The sequence below is a fragment of the Crinia signifera genome, chromosome 6 (assembly GCF_055691185.1).
Source record: "Crinia signifera chromosome 6, ASM5569118v1, whole genome shotgun sequence".
In the NCBI taxonomy this organism is placed as follows: domain Eukaryota; kingdom Metazoa; phylum Chordata; class Amphibia; order Anura; family Myobatrachidae; genus Crinia; species Crinia signifera.
Window position 1 is genome coordinate 106,228,327 of NC_139222.1, and position 20,278 is coordinate 106,248,604.

The 20,278-nt window shown below is 46.7% G+C and overlaps 1 protein-coding gene and 1 long non-coding RNA gene across 2 annotated transcripts in view; one reads left to right on the forward strand and one right to left on the reverse strand.

Annotated features, from left to right (window-relative positions):
• Window positions 1-9,772: 9,772 nt before the first annotated feature.
• PPDPF (pancreatic progenitor cell differentiation and proliferation factor) lies at window positions 9,773-18,516 on the reverse strand. The gene is made up of 5 exons (XM_083146753.1): window positions 18,360-18,516; window positions 13,709-13,799; window positions 11,552-11,629; window positions 11,056-11,152; window positions 9,773-10,143 (listed from the first exon to the last, which is right to left on the reverse strand). The coding sequence occupies exons 2-5, from the start codon at window positions 13,761-13,763 to the stop codon at window positions 10,032-10,034; spliced, it is 342 nt and encodes a 113-aa protein (XP_083002879.1). The 5' UTR covers window positions 13,764-13,799; window positions 18,360-18,516; the 3' UTR covers window positions 9,773-10,031.
• The window catches only part of LOC146007950 (uncharacterized), a 44,534-nt gene continuing 41,375 nt past the window's right edge, over window positions 17,120-20,278 (forward strand). Inside the window, exon 1 of the long non-coding RNA XR_014444430.1 lies at window positions 17,120-17,171. This is a non-coding gene — a long non-coding RNA (uncharacterized LOC146007950). The remainder of the gene's footprint in view (window positions 17,172-20,278) is intronic.

The following is a 20,278-nucleotide window of genomic DNA, read 5'->3' on the forward strand; positions in this document are numbered from 1 at the left end:
CAAAAATTAATGCTGGTTTCCTTTTTTTTATTTATTAATGCATTCCAGTCTACTAAATACTTGAAAATCTCTCAAAGTACACATGGAAAACTGAGCCATGTCATCATCTCGCGAGTATTAACCTGCAGCCTGCCGCCCGCTGTATAGATGTACTGCGCTGCTGCTAGCCGTGGACCTCCCAGCATGCCCTGCCTCCGCCCTCCACTCTCCGCTGCTGCCTGCTTGCCTGGACTGTACACCACGCTGCTGCTGGCCACCTGCTTGTAACCACCACTGGTGAGTGGACTTGAGCAGCGCTGGCCATTCCCCCCCACCCCCCGGCCTGCCAGCGGAAAACTTCCCCACTTCCCCAACCGCACTACTAATGCACTCACCCTCACCACCCCAACACCCAAACTTCCTAACCCCCCTAGACCCCCACAACCAGCCACTGCAACACTCCACCTGCCCATAACCCTACCACATTACCAATGCGCCCATCCGTCCCACACCACCACTGCCCCCACACTAATAAGCACCCTCCCACACCCACCACCCACACCACTACAACACGCATGCAACACCACCGCACCCGCCCCTCCAGCACCCATAGCAACCCCGCATCCACTTGCACAACCACGACAAACACCCCTCCCTCACCTACACTACACTCCCCCCATCTACCTGCCAAAACACTGCACCTGCCCCTCATGGCACAGATAGACCAACACATGCCACACCTCCACCCCAAATTCATTAACTCAAAGTATCCATGCACCCACCCATGGCAACACCATACCCGCCCATCCCCCACCTACACTGCCGACGCACCTATGCCTCACCCAAAAACACTACCTTTGCTACTACACCCACACCACCACCGCAAATGCACCCACATGGCCAACCACCCTACATACACTCCACCACACACAATATCCCCCCATCTGCCACTTCACAACACTCACCACCCACTAATGCCTTTTCACACCCATAGCACCCTTGCACCCAACCTTCACACACCCACCACACCCTTACCTACAACATCACCCCCCCAACACCCGCAGCACCCCCACATCCACCTACAAAAACACTGCACCTGCCCCTCTCCATCCCACAGTACCCATCCGCAACAAGCACCACCAACACTGCACCCGCCCACCCCCCTCACGCATTACCCACAAATCCCATCTGTCTCCCAACCACACCACACACTTCCCGCAGCACCCCCGCAAATACATGTTTCGCAACCGGTGCACCACACATGTAACTCCACCACCCACACTATCTCGCACCTCACACTAGCCCACCCACACCACCCACAAGCACCCCCCACCACACTTGCACTACACCCACACCACCCCTCCCCCACCAGCGCTACACCGGCCTTTCACACATCCACAACATGCCCAAACCCCTTCCCTAACCCACCTCCAAAACCGCCCCTCCAACACTGGCGTCAACCAGCCCCCACCCAACTACAGCACCCTCACCACCGCACCTCCTACACCCACACCACCCACATGCACCTCCAACTCCACCACTCACAAAATAACCGCCCCTCCAACGACACCAAGCACCACACGCAGCACCCCCACATCCACCTGCCAAAACACTGCACCTACCCCTCTCCATTCCGCATTCCCCTGCAACCAGCCACACCAACACCACAGATGCCCATCGTCTGTAAGCACTGTTCATACCAACAAAATACCCTGCACCCTCTTCACAATCATATGCCCTTTTCATCTTAAAAATGAAACCTCTAACTATAGTACCAATACAGGTAATCCTCCATATAATACAAACCAGATTTCACACACTAAACGCGTTCACATGTTAAGTGGGCGGAGCCCTTACACTATGGTGTGTGGCAGAGTGTGAAGAGCGTCCGTAGGGCGCGATGAATCACCTAGTCCCTTATAAAAACATCACATGCTTATCCAGACAGATGATAATGTTCACATTACACTTACAAAAATCTACATCCCGTGATGATCTTCCATATCTTCCAAGTCTCTCCACTCCACACAGCAACCAGCTGACAACGCCAGATGTATCAAGTTTCAAAAAGTGATAAAGAGGAGAGTTATAAACAACCAGCCAATCAGCTCCTACCTGCCATTTTACAGGTTGGGCTTGAAAAATGACAGGTAGGAGCTGATTGGCTGCTTGTTTATCAATATCCACTTTATCAATTTTTTAAGCTTGATACGTCTGGCCCAAAAAGGTTGTCATTAATGCCCATGGACCTCTTTTGCAAGCCAAGTGACAGTCCAGAACAGTTCTGCTAATTGGACATTGGGGGTTATTCTGGTTGATTTACAAGGGTGCGAATTCGCAGCCTTTCGAGTCCACCAAACCCTGCCTTGCAAATGGTTGACTGCTGCCAACCATTCGCAAAGGCTCGCAGAGGCTTGCGAATGGATGTTACACAGTAACTCCATTCGCAGGGCAGGAGGAACATCCCAAATCTTTTGATGGTAACTGACCTTCGAAAGATGATGAAGGTGCACGCATATGTAAGGTAGCTCTGAGTAACCTTACAAATGTGTGCATGCTGGGGAGGGAATGGGCGGGCAGCTAACATCCAATGTCAGCTGCCAGCCCCACACCCGCGCCACGGCCTCATTAGCATGGAACACCCATGAAACCCTGGGTGCAAACAGAATGGTGGGGGTGCTGGATGGGAAATCTTCTGTACTCCCGGTTCTTGCATTGCTTCCTTTGCTCCATGCTGCACCGCAGTGCTGCCAGCATTGTATTCACCTCCCTGGATGCGCTGCAGCCATTGAGCAACCTTCCTGTTACACGCTGGGACACTCGAGAATCTTTCATCTGGTGACCTATGCTGAGTTTATGGCTCCGCCCACACTTTGATATCCTCTACCAAGGCCCCATGTCTGCTCCCCACTGCTGCATGCTGAGCTGCTCGATCACAGTTTCAATTGCAGCAGCCAGAGCCACCGTAAAGGTACTCCCAAAGGAGCCGGCCCTAAGTCTGGAGTTTGCCTAGGTTCCCTATGTATAGGGCTGCCTCTGCAAGCCTGATTTAATTGACTGATAAGTGATTATTACTATTGGTCCAAATATACAGTATCACATGCAAGAAGCTGCTGTGGTTCCGTATTCTTGTTTGTGTACATCCCCGATAGTGGTGAGCATGGGCATTCACAGGGTTACCACCTTTGTGTTGAGAGATCCCTGGACAGTGTCCCGCCCCTTGACAAACCCACAGCCCACCAATTGCCTGCCCTTACAGCCCACCGCCAGCAGTGCCCCTTGAGCAGTCTTATCATGTTTTTTTTTTTAACCTTTGCTTCAATTCTATTATTGATTTTGTGCACTGTAATGCCACTTACACATTATGCCACATACCGTAATGTCCATTACACGTTACACCACACACAGCAATGTCCATTACACATTATGCCACACGCCATAATGCCCATTACACATTATGCCACACACTGCAATGTCCATAACACATTATGCCACACACCATAATGCCCATTACACATTATGCCACACACCATCATGCCCACTACACGTTATCCCAAACACCACAATGAACATTACACATTATGCCGCACACTGTGATGCCTATACATATACCACACACCCTAATTCCTATTACATATTATGCCATATAAGTGCCACTTACCTACAGTATGTTAATTTATAGTGGTTTCCTGCTCGATGCCAGGGTTTTCATGCTTGATGACAGGGATTCATGCTCAATGCCACCGGGGAGTGCAAATGCCTGTTGCTAAAGGGTAGAGCAAATGCCTGGTGCCAAGGGGGAGTGTAAGTAATGCTTGTTATCAAGGGGAGTTTAATTAATGCTCGTTGCCAAGGAGGAATTTAATTAATGCTCATTGCTAAGGGGGACTATAATTAATGCTTGTTGTCAAGGGGGAGTGTAAGCAGGCGGTAGCTAGCCAGCTGGCAAACGCTATCAGGCAACAGCTATATCAGAGTGCCGCCCGGGACACGGGGGAGATAGCCGCAGACCTGACTGCTCGCTATTTCAAATCTTATACCAGCATGCGGTCCGGCAGCTAATGAGGAGCCACCACTCCTGATTGGCTGCTGAACTGCAAGATTTGAAATCGCCGAAAAGCAGCCAGATTCGCCCAGTGGTTATCTCCCCTGTTCCGACTCCAGTCCTGGCGCATCTCTTCACCTCACACTAGTGGCAGCGCGGTTCCCGGACATTGTATAGTCCGGGAATGTCACCCGTCTGAACTCGGGACACCTGGCTTAACTACCAGACTGTCTGGAGTAATCCTGGATGGGTGGTAACACAGAACAAACCAGGTATTGCGTCATCACACACAGTGCAGCCTTACAGCTACAGCCTGTCACCATTTAGGGGCAGGGATTCCAAAAAATGTAGGACATGCACTGCATCCATTTCAGAATGAGGCCCATTATTCCTACAGCCACATTAAACCATGTTTGGGTCCCTTTATATTGGAGCTATGTGCAGATCCCAGAGTGTTTATTGATATCTTTTAATATCAATAAAAACTGTTTAATCCTGTGGACACAAAAATGGAGGTAGGCACATCCCTTGTACACAAGTGTAACTGGACACTAATAATAACCCAGAAGATACATTTTTATTGTATGTAATTGGGTGCACTCACCTTTACCTGTGATAGATAGATTATTTTACTTGGCCTTGTATGTATTTCAGGTTCTATTTTAATAGTGGGTTGTGAATTCCATCCAATCTGGTGGTATGTGCTCGGTTGGATGGTGTTATATATAGAGGAAACATGTTTGAGCTGGAAGCAGAGAAGTGACTTGGGAGTCTGCCAGGATCTGGAGCAGCTGTAGTATCAGTTCCACAAAAGTACATGTTGCTGAGTAATAGGGGCTTGTGCATTCTACAAGGTTCCAGGGGTCATGGAGATGTACAGCGTAAAACAGATGCTGATCAACATAGAGAGCTTTCAAAACTTATTGATTTTTGTCCAATAAGGTCATTTTAAATTTACTGCTCATTTTAAATTTACCCCCCCGCCCCCCTCCCCCCCCCCCCCCAATAGCACAACCTGTACTTGAGAAGTTATAGTGTTGTGGAACAAAAAACCTTATTTACAATGGCTGCACAATTACTGACCTCTTTCACACCACAGCAAAAACAATAAGCGCTTGTATAAATACAATATCCCAGGAACATTGTGTTCTGGGCACAGACAAAGAACAAAGTACAGGATCCATGTACGCCAACTGCAGTGCCAGCCAGAAACAGCATTCTGTGGTGATGGGCTGGTATAAACTTGTATTTAGATCCTGCCCTATCACTAATAGAAAGCCACGTTCACTAACTCGGGGCCATTTACTGTATATTCATGCACAGATACGGCAGCACGTATCCAAACCTTCCTGGCAGTGTCTTGAAAGCCTTTTTGTGCATGCAAATATATATGGTATACGGTCATATTATTGACCACACTTAGGTCGACAGTCATTAGGTCAACACCGTTGGGTCGACATACAACTAGGTCGACAGGGTTCTAGATAAAACAATCCACAGCCATATATATATAACATCATAACAAATGCATATATATATATATAGAGAGAGAGAGAGGCAAGGGCATAACTACCATAGGTGCAAGGGGTGCAGCTGCTATGGGGCCCATAGCTGAAGGGGCCCATCTTTGCTGTCCAAGTAATATGTTTTACATACATTTATCACCATCAGTTGCTAAATAGGGGGCCCTTACAAACTTCTGCTATGGGGCCTACGAATATCTGGAGAGGGATATATATATATATATATATATATATATATATATATATATGATGTGGGTAAACATTAAGCATGAGAGGTTATGCCCATGATACTTGTAGGGTCAATTAAGGCATAAAAAAAAAAAAAAAAAGGATTTGAAAAATCTTCTGCTCCAGATAGTATTGAATGTATAATTATTATTTTTATGTAGTTTAATTAGAAGTATAAAACTCCATATGTGGTGCACTGCTTATGGCTTTGTGCAACCGTTTCCCATCCAGTCCTGTGTGGAGTGCGAAGGTGAGGCAAGAGTATACGCAGGAATCCAAGGCATGTTGTTTCTAGATCCAGACACTACAGCCAATCAGCTACAGAGAAGTGCAACTTGCATGTACAACTTTCAATTCTGTATGCTTATAATTGGCTGGTGAAGGTTTGCAGAATTTACAGAACAAATTACACTGCAATTTATTTTACTTCTGTTTGATGTAGGAACACATTTTGTCTGTATTCCTTGTTTGAGGAAAGAAAGAATACTCTGTGGCAATTAGCCTATAGGCCCCCATACACTAGTAGCATTTTGGCTGTTTTCATCCGATTCTGACACATTAGTCCGATGAATCGGATGAACAGTGGCAAATCCAATAGATTCATCAGAACCACAGCTGCCTGGGATTGCCTGCAATAAATTGTATGTAAAAGGACCGCATACAATATATCGTATGTGATCCATACACAAGGGAGCTACCGGTCACTTGCCAGGGTATCACATGTGATGCGACCATGCATACCTTGCACGAGTTATAACCTTTTTTCCTTTATAATTCCAGCTAATGGGTATGCGGCGGGGACTCGGAGTAGTCCCAGCATCAGATAGTGCATACACTTACCAATGCAAGAGGGAGTGACTGGGGGGGGGGGGGGGGGGGGGTGGGGGTGCAGCGGGGGCAATGCTGAATTAATCAGCATAGCAATCTGCAGCATGGCCCTCGTTAACAATGCCCTCCCTCGTCTGTACAGACAAATACAATGGAGAGTCCCATTAACGACCCAGGGGAGCGCACATGCGTGTGGATATTTAGCATACACACAAAGTAATATTTGAAACAATATCACTCAGAAAGTGGGAAACGAGCAATATTGTTTTAAATATTGTTTAGTGTCTATGGGGCTTAAGGCTGGGTACACACTAGAAGATATATCTGCAGATCAATTGATCTGCAGATATATCTCTCAACGGATCTGGCAGCGTAGCCTCCATACACAATGCCTGATCCATCCAGTGTGATGTCACAACTGGGAGGGTGCGCCCAGATGAGCTGTTGATCACTGGCAGCTCCTGTGCGGGTGGCCGGCGGATTGCCTATACACACAGCATGATGCGCTGATATATTTTAAATGTGTCAATTGGCTGTGCTGCACAGCCGACACGTTATATCTGTGAACAAAGCAGTTCACAGCCATATCGCTGTTACACACTGGGCGATAATCTATCGATATATTGGACGTTCATCCGACCGGCCAATATATTGGCCTGTTTGTGTACACACCCAATGGAATGTGCAGTTTAACTAAATGAATTACAATACGTATACTGTACTGTATAGGCACAAAAATTGTCACTCAATCATTCTCTGCCCCTAGTAGTATGCGGACAAATCCTTTGTTTCCTGCATCTCAGCTCTATTGTGTATTGAGGTTGTGGTTCTTGGTTTTAGTTTTTCAATTACTGTAATGTTCAGTTCTATGTACCCTGTATTTAAATGTGTGCCACATGTACGGCACTGCTAACTACTTGTGGTGCCTTATAAATAAAAAGTAATAATGCTGTAATTGCATATCCCTCTAGATCCAAAATATGAATACAGTAAGTGGGCTTCACTAGAGGTTTGTTCTGTCTTCCTCAGTGACGACATCCAGAAAAATTCCCATCTACTTCACATGGCATTGTTATATCCCCATGTAACCATGCATAGACACACACACGTCTCCAGCACTATAATCTCCCCTGTACCCCAACTCCCATCTCTCCTTTGCCCATGTACAGTCCCTGGCTCAATCCTTTCAGTTCCAGCTACGCAACATTGCTCGCGTCAGTCCTTTTCTCTCTCAGGGCCAGATATACTAAGCTTGAAAAGTGATAACATGTGCAAAAAAATTACAGGTAGGACCTGATGTTTGGTGGTTTATCACTCCCCATTTTATCCCTTTTCAAGCTAGTACATCTGGCCCACAGAGTGCAACTAACCTTTTTTTTCACTCAGTGGTCATCTCACGGCTCGACTACTGTAACATTCTCATTGCCCGCTCACGCTACCAGCTAGCTGTCTTCAATTCTGAAGCTAGACTTATCTTCTGCGAAGCCCTTCAAGAAAATTTACACTGGCGCCCGTTCCCCTAAAGAATCCTCTTCAAACTCCTCATCCTCACATACAGGGCCCCTTCAAACTCAACTTCTCCAACCTCATTTCCCTACACACTCCCTTCCACCCTCTCCGGTCTGCCAATGACCATTGCCTTCCCCTCTACCCTGGTCACTGCATCCTATGCGTGTATCCAAGATTTAGACCATGTTGCCCTCTTCACTGGAATGAGCTTCCCTGTTTTTAGGCTCTCCCCGACCTCGCAATGCTTCAAACATTCATTAAAAACTCCTGTTCATCAAACCTCCTGCATAACCTAGTACAGAGGCCGCTCTCCTTAACTGTCCCCTCATGCCCCGGCCATCAGGCCTCCTTGGCTGCACCTCATGTCGCCTGTCTGTCTCCCCTCCCTCTAATGTGGGGTACACACCAGGACGATTTGGCCCAAAATGAGCCAATTTAGATACAATCTCGTCCGATTGTATGTAAACTGGCTGTGTTTTGGGCCATTTCGCTGCCGTTTTGATGCTGTCCTGATCCGATGCGCTGCCCAGCGGGTCATCAGGTCTTTTCTGAGATCCTACCTGCAGCAGGTAGAATCTGAGAAACGACCATTGTAGTGGGTGCGGGTCGCGATCACATCAGGTGCCTTTTCTGTGCGGGTCGGCGGCTCAGTCAGCGGGTCGTATGTTCCTGTGACTACCCGCATCGTGCTGGAGTGTACCCATAAGACGGTAAACTACTTGGAGCAGAGCCCTCTTCCCTCGTTTTCACAGCCCTCTTGCCCATCTACCATCTTTCCTCATTTGTGTTCATTAATTCTACCATTGGCTACTTACTCCTGGTAACACGCAGACTGATCCTCTGCTTACTACATCTCTGCTATATTGTGTATTAAGAATGGTGCTGCTAATTGTTACCTGTGCTCTGTTTTTGCGCTTCAGTTACTTTTAGGTTCCTGCTAATGGAGTGTCCATTCCTAGGATGCCTCACTATGAGATGCCCCAAAATGCAAACAGCCTGGATGGAGAGCTTCAGAGGTCACCTTGAAAAAGCTGCTAGCAGAGCAAACATGTTTATTAGAATCATTCTGATACATCATCCTGTAGGAACATTTTACCCACCACAGCCGTTTCACTGGACATTTGCAGGGAACCCTCATTTATCTGGAGCCCCACATGCTAGGAGTCCCCACAATCTAATAAAGGATGTTCTTCATCCATGTATTTTGGGAAATCTCATAGTATGGCATCCTAGGAACAGGCACTGCATTAGCAGGAACCAAATTTGGGTGAAATACATATATTTTTTTTATTGTGCTTACACCTATTTTATTAAAGTGGGATTTATACCACCTGTTGCATTATCCATTTCTAGTGCAGATACCACGTCTCTTGTTTATGCTTTAGAGTTGCAAAGTGGTTTCCAATCATTCCAAGAAGAGAAAACATCTAAGGCTGGCAGGTGTTCTAGATCTAGCTATACTGGTCATTGCTGTGCATAATGCATTACTCAATGCGGCCGCCCATAACAATGAATAGAATATGTATGGTCTCATTCGCAGACACAATTTGTTCCTTGCTGGAACATCAGGCAGTGCCAAGCCCTTTCAGAAAAGGTGAGGAAATTTTGTGTGAGTTACATTTTTCTAGTTTCAGGCATCCATTCTAATAACCAAACCATGTGAGACTGCTCACCTTTATTACACAAGTACAAATACAAAAGAAAAGGCCTCAAAGGCAAAGTACCAAACAATTAAGAATGTTGCAGTGTGACCGATGTAGTAAAAACAGCTTATTTTTGTTATTTTAACATAAAATTAATAAAACAAAATGGATGACTAAAGCAATGGGAGCAGTCTATAATAGAGGGGTGGGGGTTGGGGGAGGGATTGGGCTCCGCCACCCAGCGTCTTCAAGTGAGGAGGGGAATGCATGAAGGGATCAGGCAGAGGCACTGGAGTCAGACTTTGTGTCACTGACATTGTTCTTCCTCACAGTCTCCTGAGCCAGGCCACATGGGAGCAGGCCATTGGTCATGCGGAAGCTTCCTGAGCTGTAGAGGTAAGAGATAGCATTGAGTTATTTCATTTGTTTTAGGGACACTTTTGTAATGGTTAGCTAGGCAGAGAACAGTAGGCTTGGTTTCATATATGACAGGCAAGTACAGCCATTATCTGTAGAGCTGCACATCATAATCTACTTGTACTAGTTAGCCACCAGCAACCAACCACAGTCTATGACAGGAATGGGGAACCTTTGGCCCTCCAGCTGTTGAACTACACATCCCAGCATGCCCTGCAACAGTTTTAGTATTGCCAAATAGCAAAACTGTAGCACGGCATGCTCGGATGTGTATTGCAACAACAGCTGGAGGGCCGAAGGTTCCCCATCCCTGGTCTATGGTTAACCCCACTACTGTTCCACTCTAATTTGAAGGTCCAAACTACAGAAAGAAATTCACAGCCATTCTTGGTGGGAGTACCAAGTCTAGCCCATAATTTATGAAGTCTTCCATAAGAGGCTGATCCAAGCAGGGAGAAGAAAAAAAAAAAAGTGGGTTGAGTAAGTACTTTGGACAACACGGTCCATGAATTCACGAGGTATAGGCATCATTATGGGGATACTTCATGACCAACATTCATGGGGTAGTGGTTCCTGGCAGTTTACTACTCCACATAACCATCATCTCCATTATATATATAGGTGGTGCATCATGAACAAGCGATGTACAGCTGATCCTGCAGAATATACTTCAGCACTGTGTCATCCAATAGTCACATGTATGTAACGAACGTGACTGAAACAGGTATAGACAGGTCACTTGGCACAAGTCAGGAAATGTTTAGGGAGTAACTCCACTAACTCATTTGCAAAACAAAGATTATAGGATACGTGCAAGGAAGATCTACAACAGCTCTATAATTATCACCACTCATAGCATCAGATACAACTGCAGTATACTCACTTCTCTGGGGATTCCGTAACAGTGGTCATTGTAAGATGTGATGGTTTACCAAAGAAGAAACTGGCCCACCAGTGACCAGGATCTGACTTTGGAAGACCTGTGGGATAGCAAGAAAAAGTGTATTTAATTGCAAAAGCCAATCTTGAGGAACAACTTGCGGGTATGCGCAGCATCATCATTCATTGTTCGTCGCAGTCATACTGAAAGATATTTTGTCCAATTTCGTTCAGAATGGTAAAAAAAAAAAAAAAAAAGTACAGTGCGTATGCACCTTTACACCTTTCCCCCCAAAAAATAATTTGGACTTTAAATTGTCAATATTACTGCGGTCAGAGCCATCATTCTATATAAACAATACCAGTAAAGATATGTTCAAACTAACTCGTGTATTTATTATATGGTTAACAAATACAAAGTGTGATTATACAGTACAGACTTCTCACTCCCAGTAGAGGTCGTCACCTGATACTAGATTGCAGCTAGTGGCAGTATGTACCTGGGTGGTGAGGAATAACCTCGCCAGAGTAGTCCACACTCCCACAGGAGCTGTTACTGGAGGTGGATCCCAGGCGTCCTACAAAAAGGAAACAAACATGGTATTCGTCCAGTGTCCTAGGATTATACTCAATACAGAGACAACTTAGAAGGTAACAACATACTCTGAGATTAAACATCAGTTAATAAATGATATAATATAGACATGTTACAAGGAACATTCAGGACAGAAAAAAGGTAGCCTTTAGGAGCTACAGCAGAACAGTATATGCACAATGAGAACTACCTGAATCATGTACAGTCCTACAAGATCTGCTGGCATGTCAGAGGGAGCAGGAGAGGGGTCTGCTTGTCCAACTCCAGATTTACATGTGGTTGCAGAACATCCAGCAACTTTTAGTAAAGACACTACTTTATGTTTGTCATCTTTCTATGCTTGAAACATCTAGTCATTGCCTGTGGTCTCTATTGATAATACAGGCAGTGACAGATCACTCTGCACATATTGCTGGTGCAGCGCTGAGTGATTCAGTGATGCTGAGCACAAAGCTCACCTCACCCCATGTGTATGGGACTAGACCAGTGGTAGCCAACCCTAGCCCTCGAGAGCTACCAACAGTTCACATTTCCCAGACAACCTAGCTGCTGCACTCATTAATCACTGACACATTTTAAAAGATACACAGATGGAGCTAATTAGCTCACTTGTGATTCTGTCAGGAGACCTGCATAACATGCACTGTTGGTAGTGCTCGAGGACTAGGGTTGGCTACCCCAGGACTAGACTATTGTATCTAGACTGTGGGACTAAATTGCTCAGAACACATCTCTTTATCAAATCCCCCTGTGTACATGCCCCATAAGAGTTGCAAGATTAGCCAGTAATACCACGGTCACTGCTTTTCCCCCAACAATTAAATGCCATGGACTGCAGCGCAGGACCCCCATTCTCACTTCTGGCAAATTTTAGGGTGAATCAGTTCTAACCTGTAATTTGCCTTTCAACACTGGTCCTTTTTCAGTGTGAATGGGCCAACCTGGGTCAGCATACCCGGTTCTCCAACCCAGTTAAAAAAGCAGGGTTGGACATTTGGGAATTTCAAACCGGGTTGTGCTGTTCACACACAAAAAAACAAAGCCTGTGATGAAAGTCAGATTACCGAGTCAACCAATGCACACCCTTATCTCATCTGATAGGAGGAGTCATGGGAATACTGGAGTCTGGACAATATAAGTGACATTCCCAATTAACATAAAAGAGCAGTGCAGCTGGCAGCAAGTCCATGACTTATACCCCTTTTACACCAAAACGCCGGGTCGCACCCGGCTTTTTAGACCCAGGTTCAAGCCGGGTGCGGCGTTTAGTGCAATTTACACCGGGCGGACAGCCCGGCCCGCACCCCCCCCCCCCTCCCTTGGAGATGACAGGATGATTTCATCTCCAAGCGCCAATCATCGCCGCCGCCGTACCGGAACGCTGCTGGGGGCAGCCCAGCACTAAGGTAAGCTGCCCCCAGTCACCGTGCGCACCCCCCCCCCCGCCGTCGCACAGGAGGTGAATGGATGCCGCACACAGGCATCCGTTCACCTCCCTCCCCCGCTGCTGTCTGTAGGGTATAGCAGACAGCAGCACCGGCTGTCAGTGTCAGGCTGACAACCCGTCCAACCTGCGGACGCTGCGGTCCGCAGGTTGGACGTTCCCCATTCATGTAAATGGGAGCCGGGTCATCCGACCCGGCGTTCCCATTTACACCACCCTCTACCCAGGTCCTAGCCGTGTTCTACCCAGGTCAGGACCTGGGTAGAAGTCCCGTGTAAAGGGACACAGCGTTAGGGATTTACACCGCCGAAGATCCGGGTCTGACCTGCCGCTGACCCGGATTTTTCGGCGGTGTAAAAGGGGTATTATTGTGAGAACCTCCTGTAATTTTTTTGTGTGTAGACTACCCCTGGAGGAGAAGTTTAACATACTGTTATTTCTGCCCTTGGGGAATACAGTAGTCACAGAACTCCTGCTTTTCATATTCTCAAACAAGTAAAACGCTGTAGGTTGTTTCCAGATATGTAGGACACAGAGTACTAAGGGAATATAGATTTTCCCACAGAACAAATAATGTATATGGTGGTTACAGTTATCTACACCTAGGAAGATACTCACTGCGGTAATAGTCATGGGTTGCGACAAGAGAGCCACTTGATGGAATGGATGCCATGTTTCAAACCTTGTTTTCCTTAAGATGATAAAAACCCTGTAAGATAAAAGTGAAAGGCAATGAATTGTATGGCAAGCTATTCTCTAGCCAGGAACAAGTTTGAGCTAGCCTGTAGGGCAGGGATGCTGCTGTCATGATCTTTATTCTAAGGGAAGCCCCGAAAACGCAACATACAGTAGATAATGTGACGAGGTTTAACATAAGACATTTTAAGACTTTAGAAAGCTTGAGGTGCCCAAACACAGATAGATATCGGATCCAATTGTCCTTGAAAATCCAGAACACCCCTAATCATGGTCACAAACAGAACAATTGAGTAAACAACCAGAGGGTTTACTCAATCCTTCTGTGTGGCAATGATCAGGGGTGTACCAACCCCTCAGTCGCTGGCAGCAGATTTTAAAACTCCAGATTCATTTGAATAGGGTGGTCACTCATTGGCTGCGAGAGCTTTCACCCAATTAGCTACCACCCTATTATATTGAATAGGAGTTTAAAACTCCTGCCCACCGCCATCCCCTCTCTCCGTCCGCCAGTGGCAAGGGTGCCGGGACATGGCCACATTGTTCATCACTCCTACACTTGGAACGATGCAGGACGGGTTGATCGTCTTTCTGCCTGCTGAAGGAATAGCAAGCTCGATGAACAACCTGCAGGCACCTGCATCAGATAGTCATCAAGCCCACACTAAGTTTTTGAATGAATGGTCGTTCAGATTAGTCAGAAAGGGCCATATTGGTAAAAAAATAAATAAAAACAAACTGCGTGTGGGCACCTTAAGCTGAATATACATATAGTTGCAGGGAGTGGTAGAACACAAGAATTGATCAACTTCAAAGTTCGATACATTCATGAGCTTGGACTCTGTGAAGGCGTTTTTATGTATGGTGTCTGGCAATTCATGCCCACTTCCGAGACAAGTATACAAGCATCTGTTGAAAAGCTCAGTTCCAATAAGTCACTTCTCTTTAGAAGCTAGATATGGTCGGTAAACGGAAATGGCTTCAAAAAGGAGGTCTGTGAGAAGCTAGCAAAAATGACTTCTATTTGAAGGTAATGTAGTCAGTCAATCACAGTAATTACACAAATGTTTCCCCAATAGCCAGATACTAGAAAGGCATGCAGATATCGAAGATCCTCAGATAAAGGTTTCAACTGTGTATTTTCATATAATAATTCTATTGAGAGCTGCTATATTGAAAGAGTACCAGAGGTCTTAAAGAGGTATACAATTAAATAAATGGGACAAGGTCTCAAGTGGCCCACACACAGGGCGACACTGCTGAGCAATGTAGATCCCTCAGCACACAGCCCTGTGCTGAGTGATCTGTCAGGGCCAGTGTTCACCACCGAGAACACTGGCCCTGCCTGACGATTATCCAGCATGCTGGATATTAATTGCTGGGCGATAGCGATGAGCTTGGCTACACATCACTGTGGCCCCTACACACAGAGCGATGCATGGGCATTTTATTAAGGGATCTAGTCAGATTGCTTATAAGATGCCCTGAAATCGCCCCGTGTGTTAAGTTTACCTTGGAAAACGGTAAAAATTAGCATTTTTAAGCCATTGTGAAAAACAGGATTTTTAAAATCAATAAGCAGATCAGATGAAAGTACCACTCGTAAGGATTCTAGCTCAATTACATTATTTACAGAGCGGAGAACTTGCGGATTTATTTTCTTTATAGAATCTGTTTAAAGATAACAGAACACCGAAATCTATGTGGGAAGTGTATCCCAGGTTTCATAACCATAGCCTGAGAAAGGGATTAAGAAAACAGACCAAGAATGTGGCAGGGATTAGAGTGGGCATATTACACAACTTTCCTATGAATCTAGTGCTGCTGCCAATTACAGCATGTGTTTTAAGTTTTAGCAGAAGGAGCTAAATGTCAGCAGTTAGGTCTGATAGGAATGTTAGAAGAAACTACATTGGGGAAGAAATGGAAAAGAAAAGTTTCCTAATGCACAGCAGACCTGCCATCGGTAGCTACTGTATAGCAGTGAGGTCATTGGTTCAAGGGGGGAGGGAGCCCGCACAGTGGCCAGCAAACTGCCCTAAAAATTTCCTAGAGTGAACACTACTGTTGAGTGTCAACCTTCCTGTGGCCGACCATATGATCCCAACCCGATTCAGCCTGGCACTAAGCTAGTGTTAAAGCCATGATTTCAGTAGTAGCCCTCTTTCACACATGGGTGACAAACCCAGGTAACTACGGTAGTCACTGTCCACAGCGGGCTCAGGTCTTCTAGCTTGCAGATGCTATGGTGTCTGAAAGCCAGCCGCAGGGTTTTTGACAAATGATACCTGAACTGGGTCAGGTCTGTTCACACATAGCAGGGACCTGGGCTGAGCGGCAAGCCCCAGCTGAAAGGCTAAGGGGTGAACTTACTGAGGAGGGAGTTTTATTGAGGATTGGATGTTGCCCATAGCAACCAATAAGATTCTACTTCTTCTTTAACGCCTTCTAGAAGATAATAGAATTCTAGAGGTTGCTATGGGAAAAATTCCATCTTCAACAGAACTCCCATCTTATTAAATTTACCCCTAAGTGTGAAAGGGGTATAATGAGGTTATGATTATTATATAATTTAAACCAGTTATTTTAAATTTCTACAGCCACAACAGAATGATTTTGGCAAGATGGGGCATGGCGCTACCATGGTCTGAACGTGACATCTTCTGCTTGGTATGGTATGATACCATGCTGACAGGTTCAGGGGTCCAGTGATATGTTGGATCGTCCCGGAACAAATTGCTCTGAGGTTTACCAGGCCTTAATAGAACCCATGATAAGGAAGGATATATCCTGTGCATTGTGACATTAAATCTAGGACTAACTACCCTATACAAGACACCTTTCTATCTAGCAAAATCTTGTCTATAATCCATGGAAACAATAGGCCAATCGCCTCTACAGTATGTACACTTTAAAAGATCAGATTTAGAATGCTACCAACCAGCACCTAACTGTCATTTTTCAAACATAGTAGTTAGAAGACTGTTTGGTACTTTAGCTCTCTGTGTTTTAGCACATCTCCCACAGCCTGTAAAGTGACACTTTACTGTAGCAACTGGAAGTAGGTCAAGTGTAGTGTCCCCATTGACCCCATGATCACTTGTGTAAAGGCTCTGGGTACAAACCCAATGTTATCAAGTTTCACATCCAGTTTTAAACACAAGCAGTTAATGGACTTTTTAATCTTGTTTAAAAAAAATGAAGGATAATGTGCTTGCCCTATAGGAAGGTTAATATTTGCTAGTAAAAACAAATATTGTTACACTTTGTAGCAAAGTTATCTGCTAGAGGTGGCAAATAACGTTTGCACAGCCATATGTCACGAAATCTAGATGGTGGTCACATATTTGAGTGAACTGCAGAGATAGAATGGTGTGGTCAGCAGGTGAGTGCCACCTGGCTAATACGCCAATGTGTTAGATAACAGATCAGCTATTAATGCTCACAAGAGGAGGGGGATGAAGGGGGGACAGCGCAGCCTCAGCAGTAACCAGAACCGCTTTGGACTGGTTTAGAGCTGTAAGGATATTCTGCTGTCACTGCAATAGCTGCATCTATCACTGGGGCATCAAAAGTAGCATCTACTCTATTTAGCCACCTGCCAGTAATATTTGTAAGGGGGCGGGGGAGACTTGGCAGTGCACCATGTCTTAATGTACGTTCCTCTTCCTTCCTTCCTTCCTTCCCTCCCTACAATCATTGCATATTACTTGTTATATATAACGATCACATTAGAGGTTGTTAGCATGTATGAGCAAAATATGAACGTGCCCAGCTAATATATATTATATACACTGCAATATGTTGGTGCTATAAACGATTTATCAGGACACATAATAGTCAGACAGGATGGAAGGGGTTAGGTTGGGTTAGTGATGATTGTGTCTCTCTCTCTCTAGTTTGGAAACTGGTCTGAACTGGTTGATCCGCACTCCCTCCCTCCTTCCTTCCTTAGCAGCCATGCGCCTCCCCCTCCCCAGCAGCCATAATAACACAGGGAAACGCCAGCGACACTAGCCCGGCCATCTGCTGCCTGGCCTGGACTCTGCCCGCTATCTTACATCTCTGTATACAGTGCATGTCTGATGTGTCACCCGAAGAGCTTACAACTGCAGCAGATAGAACTTGTGGAGGCTGCCTAATAGTTGGCAGTACAGCATGTAGCCCCATGCAGTGCCAAGGCAGGAACGTGGTGGGCTAGAAGAATAATAGCCACCCTACCGCATATGGGTATAGAAATAGGCCACGCTACAACAGAGCATGGCACTAGTCGGCGTCACCCCCTTCCCCCAGTCTATACGGGTACACTGCATGGTGAATATCCTGTGGGCACGCTACAGCATGGCACTGCCAGCAGATTAACCCTTAAGGTGCCGTCAGTGCTAGCCAACAGCGCCACTACAGCAGTAAGCGAGTCTCCTATCCGGGGTCACAGCTGATACTTGTCTGCACGTTTTAGAACGGAGTCACTGTTGGCACTTTCCAGGGAGGGCAGAGGCTAGCCCGCAGAGCTTGCACTCCAGCACGCATACAGCACTAGCACAACTCCTAGTACAGGCACACATAGCCTTACCTGTATTCCGACTGTTATGTCCTCAGGAGCCTGGCTCTGGGGGTTAGACGCTAGGCGACGGGGCCCATTTGAGAAGGAGAAGCTGGGACTTGTCTCCACGACCAGAGATGGGATCACCAATACTATGTGCTGCCGGCAGAGGCCGGGAGAGGGATCTTATAGAGGGGTGGGAGGGATCCACCCTTGAGGTGGGGAGAGGCGGCAACAAGTCTCAGTTCCACTCAGTGAGTGACAGTCTGGGGGGGGAGAAATGTACCTAATAGTTTCCTGTGACACAGACAGTGTCGTGTCATGATGCTACATATTCACAAAGACTACTACATGTTCTGCGGGTATGGCTGGCTGCTCTGACTAACTGGTTCATTCGTTGCAGATGATTTATCCCTGACTGGACACTTATTGGGAATGGTGCCTGTGCCTGAGTGAGAGGAACTTTGGGGGTTATTCAGCCCTGATCTCAGACGTGCAAATTCACAAGTCTATTGATTATTGAACGACCAAGCATGCGCATAGTTACCTACCCTCCTGCCTTCTGAAGTTCATCCCTGAAATAGCAGCAATCTCCCTCTCTCCCTCATTAGTCTAGCAATCTCCCTCATTTCACCTAGCCCACATTATGTAGCTGTTACATTATCATCAGCACCATTTCCCGGCATTAGGGCGGGATGTACTAAGGGGAAAATGCTGTAAAACGGGGGTGTTTTACAGCATTTTCCTATGTACTATTACCCGACCGCACCAATTTCGCCGGCCAGGGTATAAGCCTATGGGCTTCTTTTCACCGCCTGCTGCAACCCCGCTGCCTCGCCGACCCCCCCCCCCCACCCCTCTCCCCCTCTTTTGGGCTTACCTTCTTGCAGGTCCTCCTGGACCCTGGAAGGTAAGCCCTTCCTCCCCCTAGCAACGCAACCGGACGTCCTTCCGGCTGCAGGGGGAGGAGGAGGCGCCGGGGACAGCCTCCTTAGCTGTCCCTGGCGTGAAGGCAGCAGGGAGGAGGCGGAGACCCCCCACACACCACAATACAGGTATCGCGGGGGGTCTCCGTTACCGCACCGTGAAGTGATGGTGCAAGATGTTGATATACGGGGGAGGCGGCCGGCGGCGGTGCAGAAGGGATCACAGCAGGAACTGGAGATCCTGCTGAGGTCTCTCCTAATATTTTCGGCTAACCCCCCGATTTAGCCACAAATATTGAATGATAAATGGGCCCCCAGGTGTTTTCAGGGAGGGCGTGTGACATCCACTCCAGCTCCGATCAGCCTTTCTATGTTGCAGTCTTGTGGAAGGGTCAGAGTTACACTTGCACAGACTTGGAAAGTCATTCAATGATGAGTGTTGCGAATGGATTACAGATGGGCGGCAGTCAGCGATGCATTTGCAAGTCATTTACATAATTGCACGGAGCAGAAGTTTACTCTGTCAGGGCAGTGGCTATCTGATCACAGGCCTCTGCAATTTCACGCAGCGGCATTCAGGTCCTAATCAAACCCCTTACCTGAAGCACGGTGAGCCATCAGTGTACCCAGCATCAGTTTTCTCACAAGCTCTGACACTGTATTCAGCATTTGATACATCTTTGACATGTATTTAAATATCACATTGTAAATTTGGTCAAATGTATCACTTCCTATCTGAGATGTGGGTTTGTGATAAATATGGCCAGGGCTGGCGCCACCACTAGGCAGCTCTAGGCATTTGCCTAGGGCGCCGGCCACTGGAGGGTGGCAGTTTGCAGCCCCCTCCCCATGGCGGTGAGTTGCACCGGCGGTGGCGACAAATCTCCCCCCTTCCCACCTCCGGAGGGACTAGTCGGCCGCCGCCGTGTCACCGCTGCTGACCCATCCTATCATTGCTTCTAGGTTCAGAAGAAGAAGCGACAGAATCAAACCGTGGGGGAGATCGTGGTGCCATATACTGCC